This window comes from Saccopteryx leptura, chromosome 1, assembly GCF_036850995.1.
Source record: "Saccopteryx leptura isolate mSacLep1 chromosome 1, mSacLep1_pri_phased_curated, whole genome shotgun sequence".
Lineage (NCBI taxonomy): Eukaryota > Metazoa > Chordata > Mammalia > Chiroptera > Emballonuridae > Saccopteryx > Saccopteryx leptura.
The window spans coordinates 287,082,991-287,110,410 of record NC_089503.1 but is presented as its reverse complement, the minus strand read 5'-3'; the positions used below and the strand labels follow the sequence as shown (position 1 = coordinate 287,110,410).

At 45.1% G+C, this 27,420-nt stretch overlaps 1 protein-coding gene across 1 annotated transcript; it reads right to left on the bottom strand.

Moving 5' to 3' along the window:
* Window positions 1–1,347: 1,347 nt before the first annotated feature.
* Window positions 1,348–26,570, bottom strand: HEBP1 (heme binding protein 1). Its single transcript, XM_066361144.1, has 4 exons — window positions 26,385–26,570; window positions 17,613–17,751; window positions 15,689–15,869; window positions 1,348–1,929 (listed from the first exon to the last, which is right to left on the bottom strand). Exons 1-4 carry the CDS (start codon window positions 26,460–26,462, stop codon window positions 1,758–1,760), a joined length of 570 nt encoding a protein of 189 aa, XP_066217241.1. The 5' UTR covers window positions 26,463–26,570; the 3' UTR covers window positions 1,348–1,757.
* Between the last annotated feature and the right edge of the window lie 850 nt (window positions 26,571–27,420).

Below are 27,420 nucleotides of genomic sequence, written 5' to 3'. Positions count from 1 at the left end.
ACTTCTGGGAAACCTTTCGTTTCTTAAAAAAATGAGACAAGGCCCTGGCCGATTGGCTCAGCGGTAGAGCGTCGGCCTGGTGTGCGGGGGACCCGGGTTCGATTCCCGGCCAGGGCACATAGGAGAAGTGCCCATTTGCTTCTCCACCCCCACCCCTCCTTCCTCTCTGTCTCTCTCTTCCCCTCCTGCAGCCAAGGCTTCATTGGAGCAAAGATGGCCCGGGTGCTGGGGATGGCTCCTTGGCCTCTGCCCCAGGCGCTAGAGTGGCTCTGGTCATGGCAGAGCGATGCCCCGGAGGGGCAGAGCATCTCCCCCTGGTGGGCAGAGCGTCGCCCCTGGTGGGCGTGCCGGGTGGATCCTGGTCGGGCGCATGCGGGAGTCTGTCTGTCTCTCCCCGTTTCCAGCTTCAGAAAAATACAAAAAATACAAAAAAAAAAAAAAAAATGAGACAGATGCAACCAATACAGCTTTTCCTCCTCTCCCCTCTTTCCTGCCTTGAAACATGGTTGCAATGGCAGGAGCTGCACCAGCCATCTTGCAGCCATAAGGGAAGGGGTAAGGCAAGTGGGGAGATGTAACCCTTGAGCCACTGAACCCATTCCTAGATAAGGAAGTGGAACCTTACTAGTTAAGCTACCCTTGGTTCAATTTTTTGTTACAGCTGACTTCTATCCAAACTGATACATGACCTTGACCTGGGTGCTGGGGATACAGTGAACAACAAAGCAGCCTCTAGGGTTGTGTGTCTGAGTGTGACAGTTTTTCTCCTATGGCTACTTCTCTGGCTCCTAGAACCCTTTGTGGCCCACGGCTGCAAACAGGATACTCCACTGATGACCGTGGGATCACTACAACGTCACAGTCAGTACCTATGACTTAGAGATGTTCAAACGTGCGGAGCACATCCTCTTATCCTGGGATTACTGGGTTTATGTTCTGAAGGACTTTGAAACTCTAAATATAGGATTCCTGCCACAGTAAACACCATCGGTAATACTCAAAACTATATTATCTGTAAGACGGTAGCATATTTTTTTATATTTTAATCATGGATTACTTTCAGTATTATTTGTGTTAGTTTCAGGTGTACAGCACAGTGGTTAGACAGTCATATACTGTACAAAGTGTCCCCCCGGCATTTCCAGTCCCTACCTGGCACCATACATAGTTATTGCAGTATTCTCGGCTATATTCCCTATGCTGCACTTTGCATTCCCAGGACTATTTTGTATCTGCCAGTCTGTACTCAGCCCCTTCCTTTTTCACCCAGCCCTCCCATCCCCGCCCCTCTGGCACTCAGGGATGGTAGAATGTTGAAATAATTATACTTAGGATTTGTCTCAGCTGTTTAAGTCAAAGAACTTTATTTTCGGCTTCTGTTTAGACAAAGCTCCTATGAGAATCACAGATAAAAAGACCACACACAAATTACGTTTCCCCCTCAATTACAAAAATACAGATTCAATCATTTAAAGATATCATTTTTTTGAGACCCAGATGGCTGGGAATGTGCTGCTGGGGTTTCCCAGGCTACCACAAAGCGTTCTAAGTCCATTGGAGGGAGGTGGCCCATCTCGACCGTGGTTCCCACCAGGAGAAACAGAGCCCTCGTACACTGCACATGCCTATTTCAGAAAACTGGCAGTAATGGCCTTGAAGGAAAGTTGGCTGAGCTGAAGTTGCAGCTGGAAGCCCCTCCTGCCCGCCCAGTGAGTGGACACAAGCACACATCCCGGGAGTGCAGGTGCAGGGATGACTCATGTCTTCACCAGCCACACCTCATTGCGACGTCCGTAGGGCTTCATAGGAGGGTCATAGCCAGTGCAGAAGTAGATGTCACTCCGGCAGGTGGCTGTGCCCTCCAGGGCGGTGCGCAGCTGGGCGGCTTGGGCTATATAGTCAGCTTCCTTGGCATAGCCCCCAAACTGCCTGAGGATATAAGAGCAAGGGGCTGCTTAAGAGAGGACAGGGTCTGGGGAGGGGGGGAGGATCTTTCAAAAAAGGTCACTCACCATGCTTATTATGACATCAGGCTATCGTGGTAAGATTGTGAACCTGCCACTTCCTAGGTGGGTAGATTTGACCATTCTGAGCCTCAGAATCTCACTTGTAAAACTGGGATATGTTTTCTTTCCCCTTCAAGGTTGTTACTAGTGTTAAGTACAATAATGGATGTGTAAACTCTAATACAGAGCCTGAAACAGTAGTTCCACACTGAACCTCCCTGTCTCTGAAACTTCCCAGAATTGGCAGGCTGACCTTCTCCCCCCAGGGACCTTCACCCCTCACCTTCCTCCGGCTGCCTCTACAGCCCCAGGCACTCCTCTTCTCTGCCCCCCTCTCCCAGTCTCAGTCTCAGTCTCCTCTGGGGAAGGAGGAAGGATAAGGGGACTCACAGCAGAGCAGTGTCCTCATGAGTGAGCACACCAGCAGTGAGCAGCTTGATTCAAAACCAGAGCTACCAAAGGCAGGGACACAAGGAAGCTTTGGGCCCCTGGCAAGCTTTAAACATGCCCCAGATAAAGAAATGACTTCTAATAAATCCTTCCCCTGCTCAAATCACAAAAACCTTCTTTCTTTAGTAAATACAGAGACTTTTCCTAAATCAGGCTTTCCTCCTGATGGCAGAAGGTGGGAACAGGAAGGCGGTGAAGACTCTCCAAGATTATTATTCTCTCTCTACATCATCTGCCTGCACTCCAGAACTCATTCTGTGGCCTCCCCTAAATATACCACTCCAAATCTGTGTTGCCCTAAAAATCTTTATTAGAGTCAAATACATTCCCATTCCTAATGAGCTTTATGACTCAAAAATCTCAATCTGCATCAGGCCAAGATTAGGCCAAATGCATTATTTTTGGTGGGGTTCTCTGACTCAAGCTTTGCTCTTTTATAAGTGGTTAGTCACACTTGACAGGCACTCAGCACGATGATTACAGGGTTATTGACGTGAAAACACCCAGGACTTCATCTCTGAGAGGTTGGTTATTATCATGTCTAGACAACAGCTACAGAACATGGACAGAGCTAAGACCAATTTGGAATAGAGGAGCCTTGGTACTTCACATATATTGAAGGAAAAATGATAAGGCAGAAGGAGAGAGTTGAGTGCTAGCTTCACTGATGCTCAAAATGAAAGGAAACTGGATTAGTAGATAGAGGATGAACATTAAGGAAGTATTGTTTTCTGGCAATTAAAGCTTACCAGACACTGGAGTTATTTCCAAAGAGTGTCCACAGTTTGAGAACCACCTGTCTGCAAATAACCAGATGCTGAATGTAGGCACAGGCGTTGAGTGCTTTCTGTAGCCCCTTTCACGCTGTGATACTAAATTGTTCTCTTGTGAAAATGGATGATGTTGGCTCTTTAAGCTACATCCAAAGGAGGGGTTCTTGCCTCTCTACGTTCATTAGCTGGAGGCACAATGGCTAGTTGTGTGTTCAACTCCTTCCTCTGCCACTTTCTTTTTTTCTTTTTCTTTTTGTATTTTTCTGAAGTTGGAAATGGGGAGGCAGTCAGACTCCCGCATGTGCCTGATCGGGATCCACCCGGCATGCTCACCAGGGGGCGATACTCTGCCCATTTGGGGCATCGCTCTGCTGCAACCAGAGCCATTCTAGGGCCTGAGGCAGAGGCCACAGAGCCATCCTCAGCGCCCGGGCCAACTTTGCTTCCTCTGCCACTTTCTAGCTCAGAGGCTTGGGCAGATGCTTTAATTTCTCTAGTCTTTGGGTCCTTCATCTGTTAAGTAGGGATGACAGCATCAAGTTCAGAGAGCTGTTGTAAAGCTTGGAGGAGAAAAGACTGTGCTAACTGCTCAGCCCAGTGCCTGGCATATAGCAAGCTCACAAGAAACTGTAGCTATTATTGTTGCTTCACAGTTCGCTCATAACAGCCGCTTGCTTCCCTGGCTCCAGGTTAGGGGCATGGTGGTCATCTAAAGTAGTATGTGAATGTGAGGAGAGGGCCTCGTAATAAAGGCTTGGCTCTATCAGCAACCTCATCTTCTCAGTTAGGTCTAAACCAAAGTTCTGTTCAATCTGATAAATCCTCACTCCTTCCCCTTCCTTTGATCTTTTTATTTTTTTCTCATTGTGTTCATTGCTTATGGTCTGAGTTCCCTGGTAGAATACAGGCTCTACAAAAGCAAGGATCTTTGTCAATTTTTGGCCCCCTGGTGAGTCCTGAGCACCTAACACAGAGCCTGACACATATGAGACTCCTTGGCTAAAGGAACAATTCTGGGATAGGCAACAAAAATTACCATCTTCAGGTTGGTAAACCTAAAGACATGACCTAGCATGTAGGTCAGGTCAGCTTGCTTCCACGTTCACATACTCATGTAATAAACACCCAAGGGCCTGACCAGGTGGTGGCGCAATGGACAGAGCATCGGACTGGGATGCAGAGGACCCAGGTTCGAGACCCTGAGGTCACCAGCTTGAGCGTGGGCTCATCTGGTTTGAGCAAAAGCTCACCAGCTTGGAACCAAGATCGCTGGCTCAAGCAAGGGGTCACTTGGTCTGCTGAAGGCCCGCGGTCAAGGCACATATGAGAAAGCAATCAATGAACAACTAAGGTGTCACAATGCGCAACGAAAAACTAATGATTGATGCTTCTCATCTCTCCGTTCCTGTCTGTCTATCCCTGTCTATCCCTCCCTCTGACTCTTTCTCTGTCTCTGTAAAAAAAAAAAAAAAAAGAAAACAAAAGAAAAAAATTAAAAACAAAAACACCCGAGGGGCACACTAAGGGGATAGTAATGGGAATCCAAACAGGAGAAGTGGACTGGAAGCACACTGTGGACGGTCTGGAGTGCCATGCTGAGAACTCTGAACCTGGTCCTAGATGCAAAGGTAGATTTGTGAAGGGATTTTAGAGTAAGAGACCGATATGATCAGAGTGTATTTTGGAGAGATACCTCTGGTGGCAGTGGGGACAGGAGAAATGGAGTCACTGGAGGTCAGGAGGAGTGCAATGTAAGGTAACAAAGGTCAGGACAAAGGCCACCAACTTGAGAGGTGCCTGGATGTGGAGAGGAGACTGCAAGAAGGGAGGAGGGGATTCTCTAGGGCTTTCAAGTTCCGCCTCTGGCTGGATTGATGCCCCAAGCCAGATTAGGGGTCCTAAGGTGAAGAGTCGCTTTGGAAGGAGGTTGGGAAGGGTTAATACTTTGGTTTGGGGCATGCTGATGTGAAGTTGCCTCTGGGAAACTACTCCAAACAACAATTATTGTGTAGCTAACTAAGTGTGTGGTAGGCACTGTGAAAATCGCCATAGACTTGGGAAAGGCCTGGATCAGAGCTACCCACTGAGAGGTAGATGAGTCTAAGGGCGGAGAGAAACATGGGAGTCACCAATTAGTAGGCACTGGGTATAACTGTGGTAAGGAGGGAGACCAGGCATAAACGGTGAGTAAACAGAGAATTTGTACACTGCTTCTGGGCTCCGAGTCTCCAAGCAGTGGGAAGGATGAGGACTCGGCCAAGGACGCTGCGAAGAAGTTGTCTGAGAAGCACAAGGAGACTGGGTGAGAGTAATACGGAGAATGTCGTCATCTGGGAATTTCTAAGTGTATTATTGGAAAAAACAAACAACCCAAAGGTTTATATTTATCCCCAGGTGGACTGAGATGCTGGTCATGAGCATAAAAATTTCCCTGTTCCTTCATCCTGGAAGCCTTTGACTAGAAATGAGCAAAGCTGAGTGGGCGATGGAACAGATACATGTGTTCTCCTGGCTGCCGATCTCACCGGCTCGCCCTAACCCAGTCACAACTGCATGAACAAGCCAGGAGAACAAATGTGACCAGGCACATAACCCTGACAAGGAAGGGTCCCAGCTCCGGCTGCCTGGCTTGTGTTCTGGGACAAGTTGCCTCATCCCTTCTACCTCAGCTTCCCAGCTGTACTCGGAGACTAACAACACGGTGCCCACGGCTCTCCCTGTTGACGGGCATGTGTGAGTATGAGTTCAGGCATGCTCGTAAAGGGCCCTGAGCTCCTCACAGGAAACAAACATGAAGTCTACACATTATTTTTGTAAGCCTGTTAACAAGTCTCTAAGTCTCCATCTTCAAAGATGCTCTCCTGGGGGCACTGTATTTTATCTTACCCAACATCAGAGCTCAGCATTCCTAACAAAGATGTTTGGTTTCCATGGGGATCAGGGAGCTAACATACGTCTTGGATTCCAGAAACACAAAAGGCAGTGACTAAAAAGGGCTGGAAGAGTGGGAGGTGGGGCGGGGCTGGGGTGGGGGGAGAGCTGATGCAGGCGCCCATGAAGTGGGCTAGCAGAGGGAGGCTTTGGTCCAAGGATGCAAAAAAAATCCTAACGCGCGTGATCTTTTGGGGAGTGTCTGGTGCAGGCAGGCAGTGAGGAAGAAAGAGAAATGGAAGGACTCTGAGCCTGACCAGCTTGGTATGAAACTTTAACAATCAACAAGTCAATACAGATTTGTGGAGTGTCTGCTATGTATGCAGCTCTGTGCCAGGCCAAAGATGTGTAAGACTAGCAGCTCACAATCTCATGTCAACTGGAAAGAGGCTTAACCCCAGAAGGCATTTCCCTCTATCAGGCTGAACCAAGCTTAGCGAGCTGAGGATCACTGAGCACACAACATGAGCCAGACACGGAGCTGTCAAGAGGATAAAGACGTCTTCATGCCCTTGTGAGGTCTTGCTGTAGCGGTAGGGACAGAAGGACATGAAGATGACACGGGGCAGAAGGTGCTAGAATGGAGATGGAAGGGACAAACAGAATGATCTGGGGGTAGGACACGGAATGATCTGACTTAGAACATGAAGGGACAATATTATAGAAGACGTGATATGAAGCAACTACATATTGAGTATCTCTTCTTAATGTTAGCAATAAAAAATACGACACAAATTCCTGTCCTCCCAGAGCTCCCAATAAGCGGAGACTGGGGACAACCTATGAGAGGAGCCGGGTGAGTGTGAGTGGAGGTGTAGAGGTAGATATTGTGTGTGTGTTTGAGGGGCCATTGGGAGGTGAGGGGTGAGACACCCTGAGATCAGGTGGACAGTGGAGTGGGGCTATGTGTGGAGGGCAGCAAATGCCACGTCAAGGCATTTTTACTAGGCTGCCCTGCCTGGTTAAGTATTCGGAGAGCCAGCCCAAAGTTCACCCATCCCCCTACTCATTTTATTACTAGCATTTTATTACTAGCTTGGGCTTTGGTCCCAGCCCTAATGTGTGCTGAGGTCAGAGGCAGGCTGAGGCCCACACTCAGAGCTGAGCAGTTGGGGGAAGCTGTGCTTTTGAGCTGGCTGTGATCAAAGGACAACTTAGAAGGAGCAGAGGTAGAAGAACTAGAAATAATCATGAGGCCACAGCAATAGTTTAGGCAAGAGGTTATGAAGACCCATGGCAGTGTTGATGGAAGGGAAGAGGCAGGGAGGAGGTGACCAGAAGTTGGCCAGTGATTAGATGTGGAAGGTGAAGGGGTCAGGGTGAGTAGGAGGATGGAGGGAACCTGCAATAAGAGAGAGAACACAGGGTCCGATCTGGGGAGGAGAGCTGAGCTCCAGCTCAGGCATGCTGATCTGGAAGACAGCTGAGGTTTATGTGGGGTACGTCCTGCTGAGCAGGTGCTTGGGGGAAAGACAGCACTAGCCTTGTTGACTTGGGCTCACTGGCCCAGGAAGAGTGACTGAAGTCCCTTCAAAAGACCAGGTTGTAAAGGACTGGTGGGACAAATGATCAGCTGTGGGGAAATGAGCAGTGATTAATTTAGATCTTAGGTGACTAGGTTTTAGAGACAGAACCTTAGCACTGGCAGGGCTCTCTGAGGTGAGGCGGCTTGTGTAGCAGAGGTACTCAGTACACATTTGTCAAATTGAACCAAACGGCCCCCTTAGTACAAACATTGTGTAGCATGATTGTTGTATGTTTGCTCAGGTGGTGCCTGAATTCCTCCAGGGAAAGGACTTACTTCATTACCTTGTCATCTGTCCGTTTTACTCTTACACATTTTATGCCAGAATGTTTTTATTTTTATTTTTTTGTTTTTTTTTACAGAGACAGAGAGAGTCAGAGAGAAGGACAGATAGAGATAGATAGACAGGAATGGAGAGAGATGAGAAACATCAATTCTTTGTTGCGACACCTTAGTTGTTCATTGATTGCTTTCTCACATGTGCCTTGACCGTGGGCCCTCAGCAGATCGAGTAACCCCTTGCTCAAGTCAGTGACCTTGGGTCCAAGCTGGTGAGCTTTGGTCAAATCAGATGAGCCCACGCTCAAGCTGGCAACCTCGGGGTCTTGAACCTGGGTCCTTTGCATCCCAGTCCAACACTCTTATCCACTGCGCCACAGCCTGGTCAGGCCATAATGTTTTTTGTTTTTGTTTTTTTTTTGTATTTTTCTGAAGTTGGAAATGGGGAGGCAGTCAGACAGACTCCCGCATGTGCCTGACCGGGATCCACCCAGCATGACCACCAGGGGGCGATGCTCTGCCCATCTGGGGCGTTGCTCTGTTGCAACCAGAGCCATTCTAGTGCCTGAGGCAGAGGCCATAGAGCCATCCTCAGGCCCGGGCCAACTTTGCTCCAATGGAGCCTTGGCTGCGGGAGGGGAAGAGAGAGACAGAGAGGAAGGAGAGGGGGAGGGGTGGAGAAGCAGATGGGCGCCTCTCCTGTGTGCCCTGGCCAGGAATAGACCCCGGGACTCCTGCATGTCAGGCCGACGCTCTATCACTGAGCCAACCGGCCAGGGCCCAGAATGTTTTTATTTTTAAGTAGAAATAGGCTTCCCTCTAATTTTAATTCACAGATACCAGTTCTTATCTCTGAAGTAACAGAGTCCAGAAATCTTGAGACATTTGTTTTTTTGTGTGTGTTTTTTCCACTCAAATGTTTCTCCCTCTATAAGGAGCAGTCACTTTGCTTGGTCCATGCTATATTTTGGGGACCTAAAACACTTCCTGGTACAGAGTAAGTGAAAAATGAATATGTGATTTTTTTTTTTGAATGAATGTGTAAATAACCCTCGCTTTCCTTTTCACAATGATTCTGATGGATGAGAAGACATTCAAGGGAGTTGGACGAGGTTAGGTTGGGAAGTTCCTGATGACAGGGTGACAAGTGACGCTATGGGAGGGGACTAAGGTTTTTAGGGAAGAAGGAAAATGGAGACATGCAGGGAAGGCAAGAACCAAGACCTTGTACCCTCACAACAATGCACCACACGTTCCCTTTTATAGATGAGAAAACTGAAGCTTACAAAGCCCAAAGTTATAAAACTCAATTATTAGAGTTGAGCTTTGAACTCAAGTGTAGCTTTAGTAACTTGACCTTTTCGTTGTTAATTCTGAGAAAACTTTAATTCTCAGAGGGAGGTGAAGTCAAGAAGTAGACAAGATTCCCTCACCTCTAGCACTGTGTAGGCATTTCCATCCTCACAACAACCTGATGGGCTATGTACGCTCATTTTTATTTTACCAACAAGAAACTGACACACAGACAGGCTCTATAACAAGCCAAAGGTCCTAGCCACAAAGCGGCGGAGCTGGACTGGAGCACAGGTCGCCCTGACAATGAACTCCATTTTTCCAGCCCTTCCTTCACACCCAGACATTTCATTAAAACCATCAAACCTCTGCTGCTGTTGGTCTTTATTGAGAACCCAGTGCTGAAATGCACAGAGGAGACCAAGCTCTGACCTAAAGGGTCTTTACAGACAGTAGAGGGAGGGCAGTGCAGTGGAATGCGGCCACGCATCTAAGTGTAAGGACAGTCCTACTGCCTGTTGTGAAAATGAAAAATCTGGTAGTATTGTTTTTTTATAGCCTTCCATTCATTTTAAAAGCACTTGTAATTAATACTGTGAATAAACGTGTAATCCCTTCGCAAGCATCCTCCACAGGTCAGAGAAAAGCAGGACTGAATTCAGGATTCAAGGCTTTCCTTCTAGAAATAATTTTGTCATCTAATGCACTCATGGCAATATTTGAAATAGAGCTTTCCCGTTCTGCTACCTCATTCACTCTGCCTTGCACTGTAAGGTACATTTAAATGAACATTTGACTGTGCAGCGACACCAAGTGGCTAGTTGAGGAATGACTGTATGCTAACAGAACCATAGACGAGGTTAAAAAATTTTATTGGCCCAGGCTGCGCACCATATTTGTTATTTTCATCTGTTTGGATGTCAGAAAATTGAAAGAAAACTTCCACAGACATGGATTTAATAGTACCTTCTAAATAGATACCCTTTCCCACCATAAGGAACCAGGGTTCCTTAGAGAAATGGCTAATTCCAGCTGTAGAATGAGAAATGTCAAGGTGTGCTTGAAGCATACCAGAAAGCAAGGAAACGACCCTAACTATAACAGTCATGTCAAAAGGACTGATTTGACTTTGGGTGATGGGTGTACAACATAATCAACAGTTCAAATGCTATAGAAATGTTTACCTGAAACCTTTGTATTCTTACTGATCAATGTCACCCTATTATATTTAATTTTCTAAAATATAAAAAGGGCTGAGAAACCAACTTGAAAAGGCTCCTTTTGGCCAAAGATGGAACAATTTGATCTCAATAATAATAATAATAATAATAATGACAAAGAACTGAAATGTACCAAATTTGCTTAAATTCTGATGTTTATGTCAATACTCACAAAATAGAGATGAACACTACCTCCCCTTTGGAGGGTGTTAAGGAATAAAATCATTATTCTAAAAACTGATTAACAAAGCAAAGGTATCAAGCTAAAGAGAAGGCATCTTGCTTTTTCTCTCTGACTCTTCCTCAAGGGAATTGAATATAAATTATAGTAGATAAGGGGAAGTTTTTCTTTATTGAAGGATTCCAGATAATAAATGAAGAAGGAAAAATAAAGGATATTATAATTTTACAACCTCTAATGAAACAAGGCACCAAGTGAGGGTGACCTATGATCATTAACATCACAGAAACAGAGGCAAGCAGATGTTATGAGATTCTGATGGAGGAATACAATACCACCCATGAAATATCCCGGCAAAAAAATCTCAAACCTGAATCTAATCGTGCCTCTAGGGCCAACTACTATTGTACAGGCAACACAGGGGCAGAGAAATGTGTTAAAAAGCCACAGAAATCCCAGCGGTGCCTCCAAAAAAGAAAAAAAAAGCCAAAGAAAGGCAACCAGTAGAATTCAGAATATGACAAACAATAGGACAAGTGATCCATAAACAGCAAGAAAAAATGAAAAGGCATGGTAGTGAAAAAAGCTTCAAATTAATACAAACATAAAGGATATACCAACCAACTGCAAAGGATAGATCTTATTTAGATCCAGATTCAAACAAACTGTAAAAAAAATTATGAGATAATGGAAGAAATCCAAACACCGAATGTTTTATATTGTTATAACATTAATGAATAACTGCTAAAATGTTAGGAGTAATAAGATATTATGATTATATATTTAAAAGTCTTCAGTAGTCACGCTGAAATATTTCTGAATGAAATAATACAATATCTGAATTCACCTAAAAACTAATCCAGGGTAGGGACTGGGTAGAGGTGTGAGGATATACATGACACACCATTGGCCTTGAGTTAATTATCATTGAAGGTGAGAGGTGGGTACACAGGGTTTCATGATCTTACTCCTGCTATAAGAGGTTGGAAAGTTTCCCTACTAAAAAGTTTAAGACAAGAGAAAAAAACTTGTACCAGTTCATTATCCTGGGTCTGGTAATACAAATGATTAGAAACCAGCTCTATCTCCTTGAAGTCTTATGTGAACTAATTTAATCATGTCAACCTCATTCCTTATGAAATAGGAGAGGACAGAGGGAAAGAATAATTACTGAAGCCTACTGCAGGTCATAAACATTAAATAATTTATAAATAGTACCAGTAAATCCTGGAAGATACTCTTTAATGATAATCCTATGAGAAAGATTATATTATCAGCACTTAACAGATGGAAAACTAAATCTTATTTTGCCCCCCCCCCCATTGATTTGAGAGAGAGAAAGGGAAAGAGAGAAAGAATAAGAGAAGCATCAACTCATTGTTCCACTTAGTTGTGCATCCAATGATTGCTTCTCATATGTGCCCTGACCTTGGGATCCAGCCGGTAACCTTGGGATGAAGTCAGCGACCCTGATGCTCCAGGACGACGCTCTATCAGTGTGCAACTGGTTAGGGTGCAAAACTAAGTCTTAAAGAGGCTGAATAACTTCCCAAGCATCATTCTGGGATTCAAATTAAAATACAGTAGTGTATAATTGTTTATCCTATTATACTAGGTTACCTCTCAAGACACAAGAAAGGAGCAGGGACAAGGGTGAGATAGCTGAGGCACGTAGGGTGCAAGATTTAAGGAGGCATGCACTCTTACCGTTTCCCAAGAGCAGGACTGGCGCTGAGAGTGAGTGCCCCCTTTCTTGCACCACAGATGCCTCACTTCTCCACTCTAGTCCCTGCGCTGGGAAAGATATCCTTTGACTAGAGTTCACTTTCTCTGTAGCCTCTGCAGTGGAGGCTGGAGAGTCTGAATGAAGACTGGAGTGAACAGCTGAGGTCCTCGTTGCTCACTGCCCAGCTGTGGCATAGTCACTGTCCTCTGGGGGCCCTGGGTCTCCTGGCCTAGCTGCCCATTTTTGCCAAGCTCACCTTACCAGCATGCATTAGCTCCAGAGAAAACTGCACCCACAGAAAATTATAGAGTTGGAGCAAGGCAGGCAAATAACTAAGTTTGAAGCCCCTCCCCCCACCCCCGGACTGGATCAAAACTGTCCAGTGCAAGATGAATTACATATTTATTTTTCATGAGGTTGTTCTAGAGCAGAAGCAACCCCTGCCTCTGGTGACTCGTGGTGAAGCTCCTGCTGCCTGCCTACGCAGGGTCCGAGGCCCATCGCACAGTAGGGCTTTTAACAAATGGGGAGTCACTGACTATCTAGAAAAGACCTGGTTTCTAAGGGGAGGTTGGAGCCCAAAGAATAAAAACATACCACCATCTGCACCTCTTATTCACTAGTCACAGGAACATGACCAGGAATGAGACCTGGAAAGAGGACTAGAATGATAACAGGATGTCTGTGTGCCCTGCTCGAGGGGCCACAGATCATAGACAACTAAGGGGGTGGCAGGCCAGCTCTGGCAAATACTCCCTGCCCTCCTGGTGTTTAAGGCAAGTGTGAGGTAAAAACGGGCTACTGCCTGCCGGCCCTTTATGCTTTCTGATCCCAAACTACGCTTGACTTAGCTTTCTCCTGTTTCCCAGAACCCTGCTGCGGCTAATGTAAGTGTTCAGCTACACTGAAGGGATATTCTCTATATCCAAGTCAATCTGTCTACTGACAAAGGCACTTAATCAGATACAGTGCAAATGTTTGTGTGCTGTAGGCTGAAGAAATGGAAGTGAGGCATTGTCAGGATTCAGTATTTCTTAATTAATCAATCATATAAATTTAGAAAGTGACACTAAGAAAACAACCCCATTTACAATTGTATCAAAAAGAATAAAATACCTAGAAATGAATTTATGCAAGGAGGTAAAAATATCTGTACACTGAAAACTATAAGACATAAATGAAATAAATTAAAGGAGAAATAAATAAATGGAAAGATAATTATGCTCATAGATTGTAAGACTATTGTCAAAATATCTGCACTACCCCAAGCAATCTACGGATTAATGTCATTTCTTTCAAAGTTCCAATTTAAGTTTTCACAGAAATTGAAAAACAATCTTAAAATTTGCATGGAATCATTAAAGACCTTGAATAGCCAGAGAAATCTTAAAAAGAACAAAGCTGGAGGTATCACACATTTTCTGATTTTAAATGATATTACAAACCTGTTGTAATCAAAACAATATGGTATTGGTGTAATAATAGACACATAGATCAATTAAAAAACAATAGAGAGGCCAGAAATGAACCCATGCATATATGGTCCATTTAAAACAAAGAATCCAAAAATATACAATGGGAATAGGATAGTTTCTTCAATAAGATGTGTTGGGAAAACTGGACAGCCACATGCAGAAGATTGAAACTGGACCCCTATCTTACAGCATACACAAAAATCAACTTAAAATGAATCACGGACCTGAAACCATAAAATTCCTAGGAGGAGACATAGGTGGTAAGCTTCTTGACATAAGTTGTGGCAATGGGTGTTCGTATTGGACACAAAAAACAAAGGAGATAAAAGCAAAAAGAAACAGGTGGGACTACATCAGACTAAATAGCTTCTGCACAGCAAAAAAAAAAAACTGTCAACAAAATGAAAAGGCATTTACCAAAGGGGAGGAAGTATTTGCAAATCTGATAAAGGATTAATCTGATAAGGAGCAAATCTGAGGAGAGGGCAAATCTAATAATCAGTTAAATCTGATCAGGCGTATTATTTGCTAATCTGATAAGGAGTTTATATCCAAATAATAAAAAAAACTCATGTAACTCAACAGCAAAAAGCCAAACAATCTTATAAAAAATGAACAGAGGTTCTGAATAGACATTTTTCCAGAAAAAATGTGCAAAAGGCCAAAGGTACATAAAAAAGTATCAACATCAAAAAAAAAAAAAGTATCAACATCACTAATCATCAGGGAAAAGCAGATCAAAGCCACAATGAGATATTACCTCATACCCATCAGAATGGCCATTATCAAGAAGACAAGGAATAACAAGTGCTGATGCAGACGGAACACAAGGGAAACCTTGTGCACTGTTGGTGCGGCCGCGATGGAAAACGGTATGGCGAGTCCTAAAAAAATTAGACAGAACTTCTACATGATCCAGCAATTCCACTTTTAAGTATATATCCAAAGGTAAAAAATTCACTCTCTTGAAGAGATATCTGAATCTCCATGTTCAATGAAGCATTATTTAAAATAATCAAGACATGGAAACAACCTAAGTGTTCATCTAATATATGTACTTACGTATATAATGGAGTATTATTCAGCTGAAAAAAAGAAAATCTTGCCATATGTGACAACATGGATGGACCCTGAGGGCATGATGCTAAGTGAATGTCAGACAGAGCAAGGCAAATAGTATACGGTCTCATTTATATGTGGAATTAAAAAAATGAACTCAGAGATGCAGGAACATATTGGTAGTTGTCAGAGTTGGGGGTGGGAGAAATGGGTAAAAGTGGCCACAGGTACCAACTTCTAGCTATAAGATTAATTAATTAGTTCTGGGGATATAATGTATAGTAAGGTGACTACAGTTGATAATACTGTATTGTATATTTGAAAGTTACTAAGAGAGTGGACCTTATAAGTTTTCATTTCATGAAAAAAAATCCTAACTATGTCAGGTGATGGATGTTCCCTAAACTTGTGGTAATCATTTACCAAAGCATTATGGTGCATACCTTAAAGTAATACAATGTTATATGTCAATTATATCTCAGTGGAGCTGGAAAAAACAGAAGTATAATGCAAATGCACACTGCAGATGATTCACGTGCACCCCTGAGTGCTAAAGTATCAGCCCCTTGCCTGACCTGTGGTGGCGCAGTGGATAAAGCGTCGACCTGGAACTCTGAGGTCGCCAGTTTGAAACCCTGGGCTTGGCTGGTCAAGGCACATATGGGAGTTGATGCTTCCAGCTCCCCACCCTTCTCTCTCTCTGTCTCTCCTCTCTCTCTCCTTTCTAAAAAATGAATAAAAAAAAATAAAAAAAAGAATCAGCCCCTTACCTGGAATAGACGGTGATGCTCTCCCTCTCCTCGATCCTGACGCTGTCGTCACTGGGGACAGGTGGGCTGCTCTGAAACTGGTTTGGAATCCGGAACCAGACTTTGATTTTCTTCTGCAGGGAGCCATCTTCACTGGGGAACACGGCAAAGGAGATGGGAACAGTCATCCCCATCCCAATTCCTGAAACCAGAGAAACCCGCGAAGTGAGGTGGGGACGAGGGAGAGAGTCTGCTCAGGATGTGGGTGATCTCGTCTTCTTCTCCTTCCATGACGGTATTTTCTGTCCATGAAATGATAAATAAACACTTGAGGCATTAATAGTATATAGCTGGACACACACAAGACTGTAAATGTATTAGTATTTAATTACTTCCTACCTAAATAATACAATAATTTTAAGGAAATATCCAAAATACAGAAGAGGCTGTAGGTAATTGGATAATCACTGCAGCAGAATGTATAATTGTAAGAATCTGAGAGCCCTATAAATAGGTTCAAAATAGGAATGTGTTTAAGTAAATTATAGGCACACGATATAATATAATGCAGTTAGTAATAATTATGCCGAAGAAGACTATTTCACAACCGTGGAAAATGCTGATGAAATAAGTAACAGAAGCAGGATCTACAATTGCGCAAACACTATGGCCATATATATATATATATATATATATATATATATATATATATATATATTTTATATTTAATTTCATTTATTCATTTTTAGGAGAGAGAGAGGGAGAGAGAGAGACAGAGAGGGAAAGAGAGACAGAGAGAGAAGTGGGAGGAGCTGGAAGCATCAACTCCCATATGTGCTTTGACCAGGGAAGCCCAGGGTTTCGAACCGGTGACCTCAGCATTTCCAGGTTGACACTTTATTCACTGCGCCACCACAGGTTAGGCCTATGGTTATATTTTTTAAAGCTTATTAAAGAGCCCTATAGAAATACATTCAAGAGACGACAATGATTGTACTAGAAAAGATGGATGAAGGGTGCTGTTTTATTATTTTCAAGATTTTCTTTAATGAGTATCATAATTTTTATACATATTTTCTTATAAAAATGTTATGACAGTGTTAAGAAAAATATTTCCTCTTGACCTCCTACGGGTCAACTTATTGTCCAAAGCCTGATTACGGTGGTCCTAGTAAATGTTACTAAGGTTAATAACAGTTTCTAACCTTCTACATTATCAGTTTGAGAACTATCCAAAAAATTAAATATGTCATCTCTCTTTTTTTTTTTAACCTTGCTTTCTGACCCATTTTGGGTTAATAGTGATTCCAAAGTATCATCCAAATCAGAGAGTTTATGAGTTACATTCATACATGCTAACAGGTACATAGAAACCTCAGGCCCATCATTTTCAAACAGGGAGGCGGCCAGCACCGACAGCCAGTGGGACAGCTTTAGAATTCTCAGACCCGCCCTTTGCCAGAACAGAGCCAGGGGCCTGCCATACTCATCCCTCTCTGACCCTCAGCCCTCTGTACCCCGCAGAGTCTGAGCTCCCAGGGGATTCCCAGCTTGTGGGCGGAGGTCTCCAGTCAGAGGCTGGCCCTCTCTTTGTGGCTTGGCTTACCATGGGCACACTTCACCCAGTCCACCCATCCAAAAACATGCTAAGCACTGTATGGTTAAAACAACAACAACGACAAAACAAAGCACACATCTCCATACCCAAGGGAAAAGCAGGAACTCAGCGATACCCCGCAGGGCTTCTACAGAGTGCGAGGTCGGCCGGGCTGAAGTCAGTGCTGTCTCCCAAGCTTCCTTGTTCACACAGCACAGCAAGTTCAAGTGTCATGGGAACAGGTAATGACAGGTGTCTTGTGCCCCCTCCACTGTGTTTTCCACCGAAGAAGTGAGACCATCAAAGCCTGACCTCTGAGACCAGAGCCAGTCCTTCAGGGATACTCACCCTTGTCATTGGTGCCCCCCACATACTTCATGACTTTGGGCATTGCTTCCCGTAGAGCCTCGTCCATGGGCTTGTCTGCAACTTCCACTGTGGCAAACCTCCCACCTTCACAGGTCCTCTCCTCATAGGACACTTCTTCCTAGAGAAAGAATGCACACTGCTTAAGAGACACACAGTGGCAACCTGGGGTGACTCTGGAAGCAGTGATGATCCAGTCACAGGAGGCACAAACTGCTGAGGAACTTCCCATGATGAGCTTAGGTGTGGTTACAAGGTAGAAGAAACATCCTGGAGTACACAGGACCATGAGAAGTATAATATTGTAGATTCTGGCTGCCCCAGGCCGGTCAAACAGGCCTTCCTATGATATCCTAGACTGAAGATTCTCAACTCCCAAGAGCAAATAACGACTCTGCAGAAGGGCAGAACTGTGGGGCTGTGAGGGGTGTGTATATGTAAAAATACTTATTTTTGTAATGCAAAATTAAAAGAGAGTAGTGAAAAAGGGGCTAGAGAGATTTACAAATGTAGAGATACCAGGAAAAACTTTACGCAACCAACATTCTCAGAGAGGTAAGAGGAGCTATTGCCTCTATAACCACCCATAACATCTCCAGAATGCTATAAAAATAGAACATCCAGGGATCAAAGAGCTCTTGGAAATAAAAAATACAACAGAAATAAAAAATTCAGTAGAAAGGTTGGACGATTAAGTTGAAGGAAATCTTCCAGAGAGTGAAGTAAAAAAGTCAAAGAAGTAGAAAATAGAGAAGAAAATCAGAGTATCAAACCAGGAGATCCAATATGTGAATGACAGAAGATTCAGAAAAAGAGAAGAAAAAGTTAGAAAGAAGAAAACAGAGAAATACAACAACAATCCTCAAAACCCCAAGGCCCCAAGATTAGCCTCATTCCAGCAGCAGGGCTGCAATTCAAGAAGAACCAGAGTAGTTCTGTTCACACTGAACTCCTAGATGCGATTCCTGTACCCAACTCATCTTGCAGAATTGGACCCACCAGTCCCCTGAATGCTCCGCTAGTCTGCCCCTGCCCCGCACTCCTACCTCCTTACAGTGCTCCCTTCTCCTCATCACAACTCTCTGCGTTCTCCGGCCGAAGGTCATTATTCTTTCCCATATAGACCTATGCAACTCTCCTTCAGCTCCTCTTCCTCCTCCTTGCCATTTGATATCTCAATGATATATAATTTTGTATTTCTGAATACACTGTAAGGCAGTGATTTTGAACTTTTAAAAAAGTACAATCCATAATAAGAAATACATTTTTACATCATGCCCTATCATGAGCATACACACGATTAAAACAAAGTTTCACAAAATAATATATACTTTAACCTTATGGAGGGGATACATTCTGATATACTTGCTTTTTCTTTTCTTTTTTTTAAATTCTGTTTATTTCTATTCTACTCTACTTGAGTGAATTTTATTATTCACTAAGAGAAGAAAAACTTGCTCTATCTTGATTTTACTGTCTGGTAGTAACACCAGGAAAACCTGCTGTGAAGTCTCTGTGGATACGAACTGTACCACAGAACTTGACATGTGAGATGCTCAGTAGATATTTATCTATTGATTAAGGAGCTCCCTCTTACTAATGATTCTGATAAAACAGACATGATAGAAGGCCTGGCTGCCCCAGGCCGGTCAAACAGGCCTTCCTATGATATCCTAGACTGAAGATTCTCAGCTCCCAAGAGCAAATAATGACTCTCTGCAGAAGGGCAGATTGTGGGGCTATAAGGGGTGTGTATATGTAAAAATACTTATTTTTGTAATGCAAAATTAAGAGAGTAGTGAAAAAGGGGCTAGAGAGATCTGAAAGCAAACCCTGAGTGCCAATTTCATAAACTTCCCTTCACCCAGGAGAGGGGAAATTAAACCAGACTAAGCATCAAGAGGCCACAAATTAGCCTTGACTTTGGGACATCAGGCCTGTAACTCTGTGGATCGCTGTGAGGCCCTCCCTTTGGCGAGTCTGACATTTGCAAGGAGCTTCAGTAGCAAGTTGTGTTATGTAAACTTGAAGTGTTTTGCTCTTTCTGGCAGAGACTAGACTCACCCTTCATCTGAGGTCGCACTTAGTCTTACCACTTATAATGTCTTAAATTCCAGAAATGCCTCTCTTGAATCACAGAATTTCAGCATAAAAGAGGTTTTAAAGTTCCCCTCATCACACTAATTTTACCAAAGAGGCAATGAAGAAGCAGACAGACTGAGTTGCCCAAGAGCACAAGCCACTAAATGGTGAAACTGGAGCCAGAACTTAAGTCCCCAAATTTTAGTCTGATGCTGTCACAAAACTTCCTGCTGCTTTGGGGGAATGCAATGAGCATTTTTTAACCTTTCTTTAGCTTTGTTATTTTTGAGAGACTTTTATATGCCCATGTCAAACTCAGAAGAGAGGCATCAATATCATTAAATATAGCTCCTTCAGCTATAAATGAAGAAACCAACAACAAGCTCTCACTGCAGAAAGAGCTAGCTAGACATTTCCTTCTTTTATTAATTCAACCAACAACTATGGAATAAATACTATGCGCTGAACAAATACCATGAGCACTGTGATATAGTCTCTGACTTCATGAGAGGCATGGTCTAATAGAAGTAGCCAAGAAACAGGTTATAATAGATGTGTTTAAGAGAGGAGCATAAGGGGAGTGTGGGAAAACAGAAGAGAGTTACCTGGGTTAGTTTGGGAAACAAGTGTGTGTGTGTTTTTGTGTTTGAGCAGGTTATGTTGACTTTGAGGGGCTTATAGGTCATCCAACTGGACATTCAGTCACTGATGCATTGATTCATTGAATAAACATTTACTGAAAACCTCCACCAGGTGCTACAGATTTAGAGTTCAATATGATATAGGCAGCCTAGTTGGACAGTGTTACATAATTATTATACAATGTTGTAAATGCTCGGCTAGTTTATGGAGGGTGATTCCAGATAGTGGGCACTATAGGGGTGGAGGAGAAGAGTTAAAGGAGGTGATGATGGTGACAAATACAAGTGGTTCATTGTGGCTGGAGCCATGACTATCAACCAGGGCAGGGCAAGAGAGGAGGCCAGAGGTTCTGGCAGGGTCAGATCCTGAAGAACTCGTAAGCTGTCCCAGGAAGTTGGGTTTGCAACCATTAGTCCAATATGGTGATCTGACAGCAAGTCAGTTTCATCTACTACAAAATAGTTCAATTGACTTTTTCTTTTGAAATCTTATATAGGATTTTGAGTTCTGGGGAATGGTAGAGATGATCTGTGTTCTCAGCCTGTTCCTCAGAAAGGACTCCAAGAAAGCAATCCAGTTTGGTGCAGAGAGCCAAGGCTCCATGATCTACCATCCTTTAAGGCTTAACTCAAGTCTACTTCCTCTTCCTCAGTAGTCCTTCCTTCCTATGAAACCCTAAAGCAGATAACTCTGGATGTGGAAGGGCCCTTACATATCTGTCAGTTCACCTGCCTCCTGCTGTAGATGAGCAAACTGGCCACTGTACAGCTGGACACACAGGTTGGGAGCTCAGCAGGGGACAAGCATAGTGATATAAATTTGGCCGTCATCTGCAGAAAGGGTAACTAAAGCTGTAAATGAGGTTGAGATTGCCCAGAAAACATTTTCTGAGCATTCTGTATAAATCTAATGATAATTAATCCCCTGCCTAAAAGCCTTTAGTTACCAAGTTCTTAACCTATCCCAGATGGTCCAGGGACCACCTAGCTTCTACCTACCTTGCCAGCCACACCCAGATGACCTCTTCACTGGCCTTCAGCTATTTTCTTAAGTGCCAAGGTCATTCCTGCCTCTGGTACTCTGCCTCTGCTGCTTCCTCTGCTGCTTGGAGTACCGTATTTCCCCATGTATAAGATGCTCCCATTTATAAGATGCACCTTAATTTTGGGACCCGAAATTTGAAAAAAAATGTATTACATAAAGTTATTGAACTAAGTTTTATTCATCAGTATATTCATACAACTCATCACTGTCAAAACTCCCATCCATTAGCTTGTCCTCGTCTGTGTCTGATGATGAGTCACTGTCTTCATATATTGCCTCGTCCTCAGTGCCATCTATGGCATTTGAAATGCCACACTTCTTAAATGACTTCATAAGCACTGTATAAAACACATCCAGTTTTTAGACCCCAAATTTTCAAAAAGGGTGTGTCTTTTTTTTTTTTTTTTGTATTTTTCTGAAGCTGGAAACAGGGAGAGACAGTCAGACAGACTCCCGCATGCGCCCGACCGGGATCCACCCGGCACGCCCACCAGGGGCGAGGCTCTGCCCACCAGGGGGCGATGCTCTGTCCCTCCGGGGGGTCGCTCTGCTGCGACCAGAGCCACTCTAGTGCCTGGGGCAGAGGCCAAGGAGCCATCCCCAGCGCCTGGGCCATCTTTGCTCCAATGGAGCCTTGGCTGCGGGAGGGGAAGAGAGAGACAGAGAGGAAGGAGGGGGTGGGGGTGGAGAAGCAAATGGGCGCTTCTCCTATGTGCCCTGGCCGGGAATCGAACCCGGGTCCCCCACATGCCAGGCCGACGCTCTACCGCTGAGCCAACCGGCCAGGGCCAAAAAGGGTGTGTCTTACACATGGGGAAATACGGTATTCCTCTCCTGTCTCTGCCTGCTGAACCTCTACTCATCCAACAGATCCCAACCTAAAAGTCACTTCCTTAGAGAGGATCCTAATTAAAAACAGATTCCCAGTGACATTTTTATAGGTTCTTGTACTTTCACAACACAATACTTATTGTAATTATAACTGAATGCTAATGTTCCCTACCTACCTCCAAACTATTAGCCCCTTGGGGTCAGGCAGTGTCTGTATGGTTTACCACTGTTATCTTGTAACATCTAGTACTACTTCTTGCATATAGTAGGCACTCTATTTGTGGGAAAGGAGGTCATGGAGTAAAACGTGGTTTTTACTCTAATGACAAGGAATACAATAGCCATAGCTGGATGGAGAGATGAGAACCTCATCTAGCTAGATTTATCGGGGAGAAAAGCTGGCCACAATGTCTTAAGGTGGTTCAGCTGTCGCCTGTTTTCACAGCATCTGTGTCCATAACCTCTCATTAGAATCACTAGATCTCTGAGAAAATTTAGGTTTGAGAAATGGATATTGTAAAACTATTCTAGTTCTTCAGGGAGTTGAATTTAAATAGGGTTCTATTTCTGCAGAAAACAAAGCAGCTAAGTTAATATAGTTAACACAACACATTTGGTTTTTCAAGTCTAATGTTTTTAAGTGCATTTCCTTGTCCCTTGGAACATAGTAATAGTCCTTCTCCACCTATATTCAGCTGGTTCATGCTCCCAATCAGTTACTAGATGAGGATTTTGGCCCATGGCCACAAATACCAATTTTCAACATTCAGTGGGAACCCTGGTCAAGTTCAAGTCCAGGACAGAGATCTTACAAGAACGCTTCATGGTATGGGATTTACAAGGTTCTCTGCAAGGTCAGTTTTTTTCCCCTTGCCACTTGGGTGGGTATAGATGCTGATTTTGGAAGCCAATTTTCTCATTATAAGAAAACACTTTAAAAAGAAAGAGAGTCTTCTGGCATTTCCTGCAGCCAGGCCGCACTGCCAGCTGAGACCCCGCGCGCCCGGCCCCGCGCCCGGAGCTCTCCGCAGGACAGGGTCCCTGAGCCTCAGGGAGGTGAAGAAACCATGACCGAGGTCACCCACCAGCATGTCACAGGGCTCACCACAAGGTCTCCAACTGATGACAACGCTGTGACACCTGGTGCCCTGAGGGGACGCTGCCCTCCACTGAACTGTTTGTCCTTATACTAAAACTGCTTTGCTTAAACTTCTTGCTGGACGGGTTTTTAGTTACTTCCCTTCTTAAAAGACAAATGTGTTTCTGGGCCTTGGCCAGGGAGCTCAGTGGGTTAGAGTGTTGTCCCAACATGCCGAGGTTGTGAGTTCCAGTCCCGGTCAGGGCACATACAAGAACCAACCAATGATGGCGTGAATGGGTGGGAATACAAATCAATATTTCTCTCTCTGTCTCTCTCTCCCTTCCTCCCTCTCTAAAAATCAATTTTTTTTAAAATGGTGTTTCTGGCCCTGGCCAGTTGGCTCAGCGGTAGAGCGACGGCCCAGCCTTTGGATATCTTGGGGTCGATTCCCAGTCAGGGCTCACAGGAGGAGCGACCATCTCTTCCTACCCCTCCCACCCCCTTCCTCTCCTGCAGCCATGACTCAAATTGTTTGAGCAAGTTACTCAACTTGCTCAAACAATTGGCCCCGGGCTCTAAGGATGGCTCCATGACCTCTGCCTCAGGCTCTGAAATAGCTCGGTTGCCGAGCAATGGAACAACAGCTCCAGATGGGCAGAACATCGCCCTGTAGGGGGCTTGCCAGGTGGTTCCAGGTCAGGGTGCATGTGGGAGTCTGTCTCTCTGCCTCCCGGCCTCCCCGCCTCTCACTTAATAAAGAAATAAAATGAAATGGTGTTTCTGAAAAAAAAAAAGAAAGAAAGAAAGAAAGAAAGAAAGAAAGAAAGAAAGAAAGAAAGAAAGAAGAAAGAAAATACTTAAGCCTGACCAGGCAGTGGTACAGTGGAAGAGCATCGGCCTGAGACGCAGAGGACCCAGGTTTGAAACCCCGAGATCTCTGGCTTGAGTGCAGGCTCATCTGGCTTGAGTGTGGTCTCCCCAGCTTCAGCATGGGATCATAGACATGACCCCATGGTCACTGGCTTGAGCTCCAAGGTTGCTGGCTTGAAGCCCAAGGTTGCTGGCTTGAGCCTATGGTCACTGGCTTGGCTGGAGCCCTTCCCACCCCCTCACCCTGGTCAAGGCACATATGAGAAAGCAATCAATGAACAAAAAAATGAAGGTGCTGCAACAAAGATGCTTCTCGTCTCTCCCTTCCTGTCTGTCTGTCCCTCTCTCTGTCTCTCGCTAAAAAAAAAAGAAAAAAGAAAATACTTCTACTACTACTACTAATCATCACCATCAACCTGAGTACTCTCAATGTGTCAGGTATTACTTTAAACATTTTATATGGATTCATTCATTCAATCCCTCCAGCAACCCTGTGAAGAAGTTAGTGTTTTTACCTTTATTTTCAGATAGAATAGGAAGGAGCGCAAGAGGTTAAGTCATGTGCCCAAGTTACAGACGGCAAGAGGTGGAGCCAGGATTCAAATCTAGGCAGTTAGGTCCCAAACAGTGTGCACAGGCTGGACATCCCATAAAGATGTCAGTTATTAATATATCAGCTGTGCTCGGAGCATCCACAAGACCCACCCAACCCAACACAGAGAATATGTGTCCTCCTCCCGCCCCAAGCAATGCAGAAGGCACACGATAAGGTTTACAGCAGCCTGGGCCTCCTCCTAGGTGCCTGGAATCAGCCTTGAACATCTGGTGAGCCCAAACCCGAGTTACACAGGGCACACTGTGCCATCCATGTGCCCAGGAGAGCAGACAAGTTTCTCATTCAGACTCATTCTAGGGTAAGAGATAATTACAGGGAGAGGCTCTCTTCAAAATAATAGCACCCTGAATTTTCATACACACACACACACACACACACACACGAAAGCTTTACAAGTATCTGAATATTTAATTATTACATAGGCATTTTCATTCTCATAGTTGAGGAATTCCAGGTTTTAGGTTAATTGGTTAAGTAACATACCTGCAAAGTTACCTGTAAAACTAAGAGGAAGCTAACAGTTATCACCCCGCACCAAGTGGTAGCTATTCTATTGAACAAGCTATAATTGGTTATCTCATTTAAATTTAAAAAATCTTATAAAATATGAATTATTTCTTTTCATGATTAGCTTCAGAGAGGTTAAGAAAGTTATCTGTGACTGCACAGCTAGTGAAAGTGGAGCTGAGATGAGTTCTGACATTATGATTTTACTACCTTTGGCGTATTAGTTTACAAAACATTTTGTTTTAAAAACTTTTAATATTTATAGTAACTCTGGCATTAGATGGGAAGGATATTTTTATCCCTATCCTGTAGCTACAGAAAGAGGTTCCTTTACAGTCACTAAGTGCACACAGTACCTGTGGCAAGGAGATTATAATCTAGTGGCAGGATCCTTGATTTGAGGGGGCTATCCCATTTGCGTGTGTTAGCAGTGATGTCGATCTCGGGAACACAGCAATTATGTCCTATCACTCATCCTGTATTCCAGGCACCCAATTCTGGGAGTTTCATTGGCCAACAGCCATCTTACTGGGACTCGGCACAGGCTTTTCCTTTCCGTGCACTCCTGCTCGTCCCTGAGGCCCGACTGGAGACAATTCCGCTGCGAAGACTCGCCCTCACCCCATGGCCGAATTGGCTCCTCCTCCCCGTGCTCCTGCTTTGCACATTTACCTGTATCTTGTTCTTTTATAGTCAGTTCACCAGCAATTGGGAGTTATTTTTTTGCAGTCCTTTCTGCAACTGAGGGTTTCTCAGCAAACAAATGTTCAGAATGTTTAAGTGAGAGAAAGCATCCAACAGGCGCCGTCCATCCCTCTCGGCTGCGATTTTTCCCACCAGTCAACCTGCCTGTTTGTGTCCCCTCCTCCCAGAACAGCTCTTTGCCGCGCTGCACGGGACTTCTTTCCCTTTTCCCCAGCCCAAGTGCTGGGTGAAGAGGGGCTGTGCCCACAGCAGTAGCCATAACGCACAATCTGGGCACATTCCTGTCCGATCTGTCTCCCGGAACCCGCTCCAGCCCCATTCCGGGTGCGGTGGGGGCGCTGCCCCCCTTCGGGTCCTGGGCAGCCTGCGGGCCTACCTTGCCCCCTTTGCTCAGGACCTGCCAAGGCCACGTCTCTACGCTCCCGAACAGCGAGTTCCTGATCATGCCCAACATGGTGTCGCCGCGGCGCTCCGGACACACTAGCGAACACGAGGTGGCAAGGGCAGCTGGGGCAACCGGGGGCTACCCCAGCCAACTAGCCCTGGCGGCGCGAGCGGGGCGGGCGGGCGGGGCGCCTCGGGCTCCGCCCCGCGGAACTGCTCGGTGGGACGGCCTGGGGCCGGCCGGGCGGGGAAGACTGGAAACTGGCAGGGAGAGCCGCGCTCCGCCTATCCTCCAGCGGGCTGCCCTCCGGGATGCCGGAGGAGGAGCTGCTCTGCGACCCGAGGCCGCGGGTCACCCTCCGCCTGCCCTTCCCGCTGTACTGGTGTCTGCAAGTTAATTGTCCCCTGTAAAAAATTTAGGCAGTCCCTGGCCGGTTGGCTCAGTGGTAGAGCGTCCGCCTGGCGTGCAGAAGTCCCGGGTTCGATTCCCGGCCAGGGCACACAGGAGAAGCGCCCATCTGCTTCTCCACCCCTCCCCCTTTCCTTCCTCTCTGTCTCTATCTTCCCCTCCCGCAGCCGAGGCTCCATTGGAGCAAAAGTTGGCCCGGGCGCTGGGGATGGCTCCTTGGCCTCTGCCCCAGGCGCTAGAGTAGCTCTGGTCGCGACAGAGTGACGCCCCGGAGGGGCAGAGCATCGCCCCCTGGTGGGCGTGCCGGGTGGATCCCGGTTGGGTGCATGCAGGAGTCTGACTGCCTCCCCGTTTCCAGCTTCAGAAAAATACAAAAAAAAAAAAAAAATTTTAGGCAGCTGCGGTGGAGAACTTTCTACCCCTCCTCCTGTTTCTGTGGTGGAGAACTTTCTACCCCTCCCCCCGTTTCTGTGGTGGAGAACTTTCTACCCCTCCCCCCGTTTCTGTCCCTCGCCGTGACCTCGCATGTACACGGGCGCCAAACTTGGAGCCCCCTGATTCCTCGTGTGCTTTTCTGGATCTCCACCCTAAGGATCTGTTCCCTGCAAGTACTGCGCGG

Bases quoted from the DNA above. Each gene is read 5' to 3' on its own strand.
- HEBP1 (XM_066361144.1), bottom strand. From the start codon at position 26,462: ATGTTGGGCATGATCAGGAACTCGCTGTTCGGGAGCGTAGAGACGTGG. The intron at 17,752-26,384 runs GTAGGCCCGCAG...TTCTTTCTCTAG, and splicing joins TCCTGAGCAAAGGGGGCAAG to GAAGAAGTGTCCTATGAGGA. The intron at 15,870-17,612 runs GTGAGTATCCCT...CTCTGGTTTCAG, and splicing joins GGGGGGCACCAATGACAAGG to GAATTGGGATGGGGATGACT.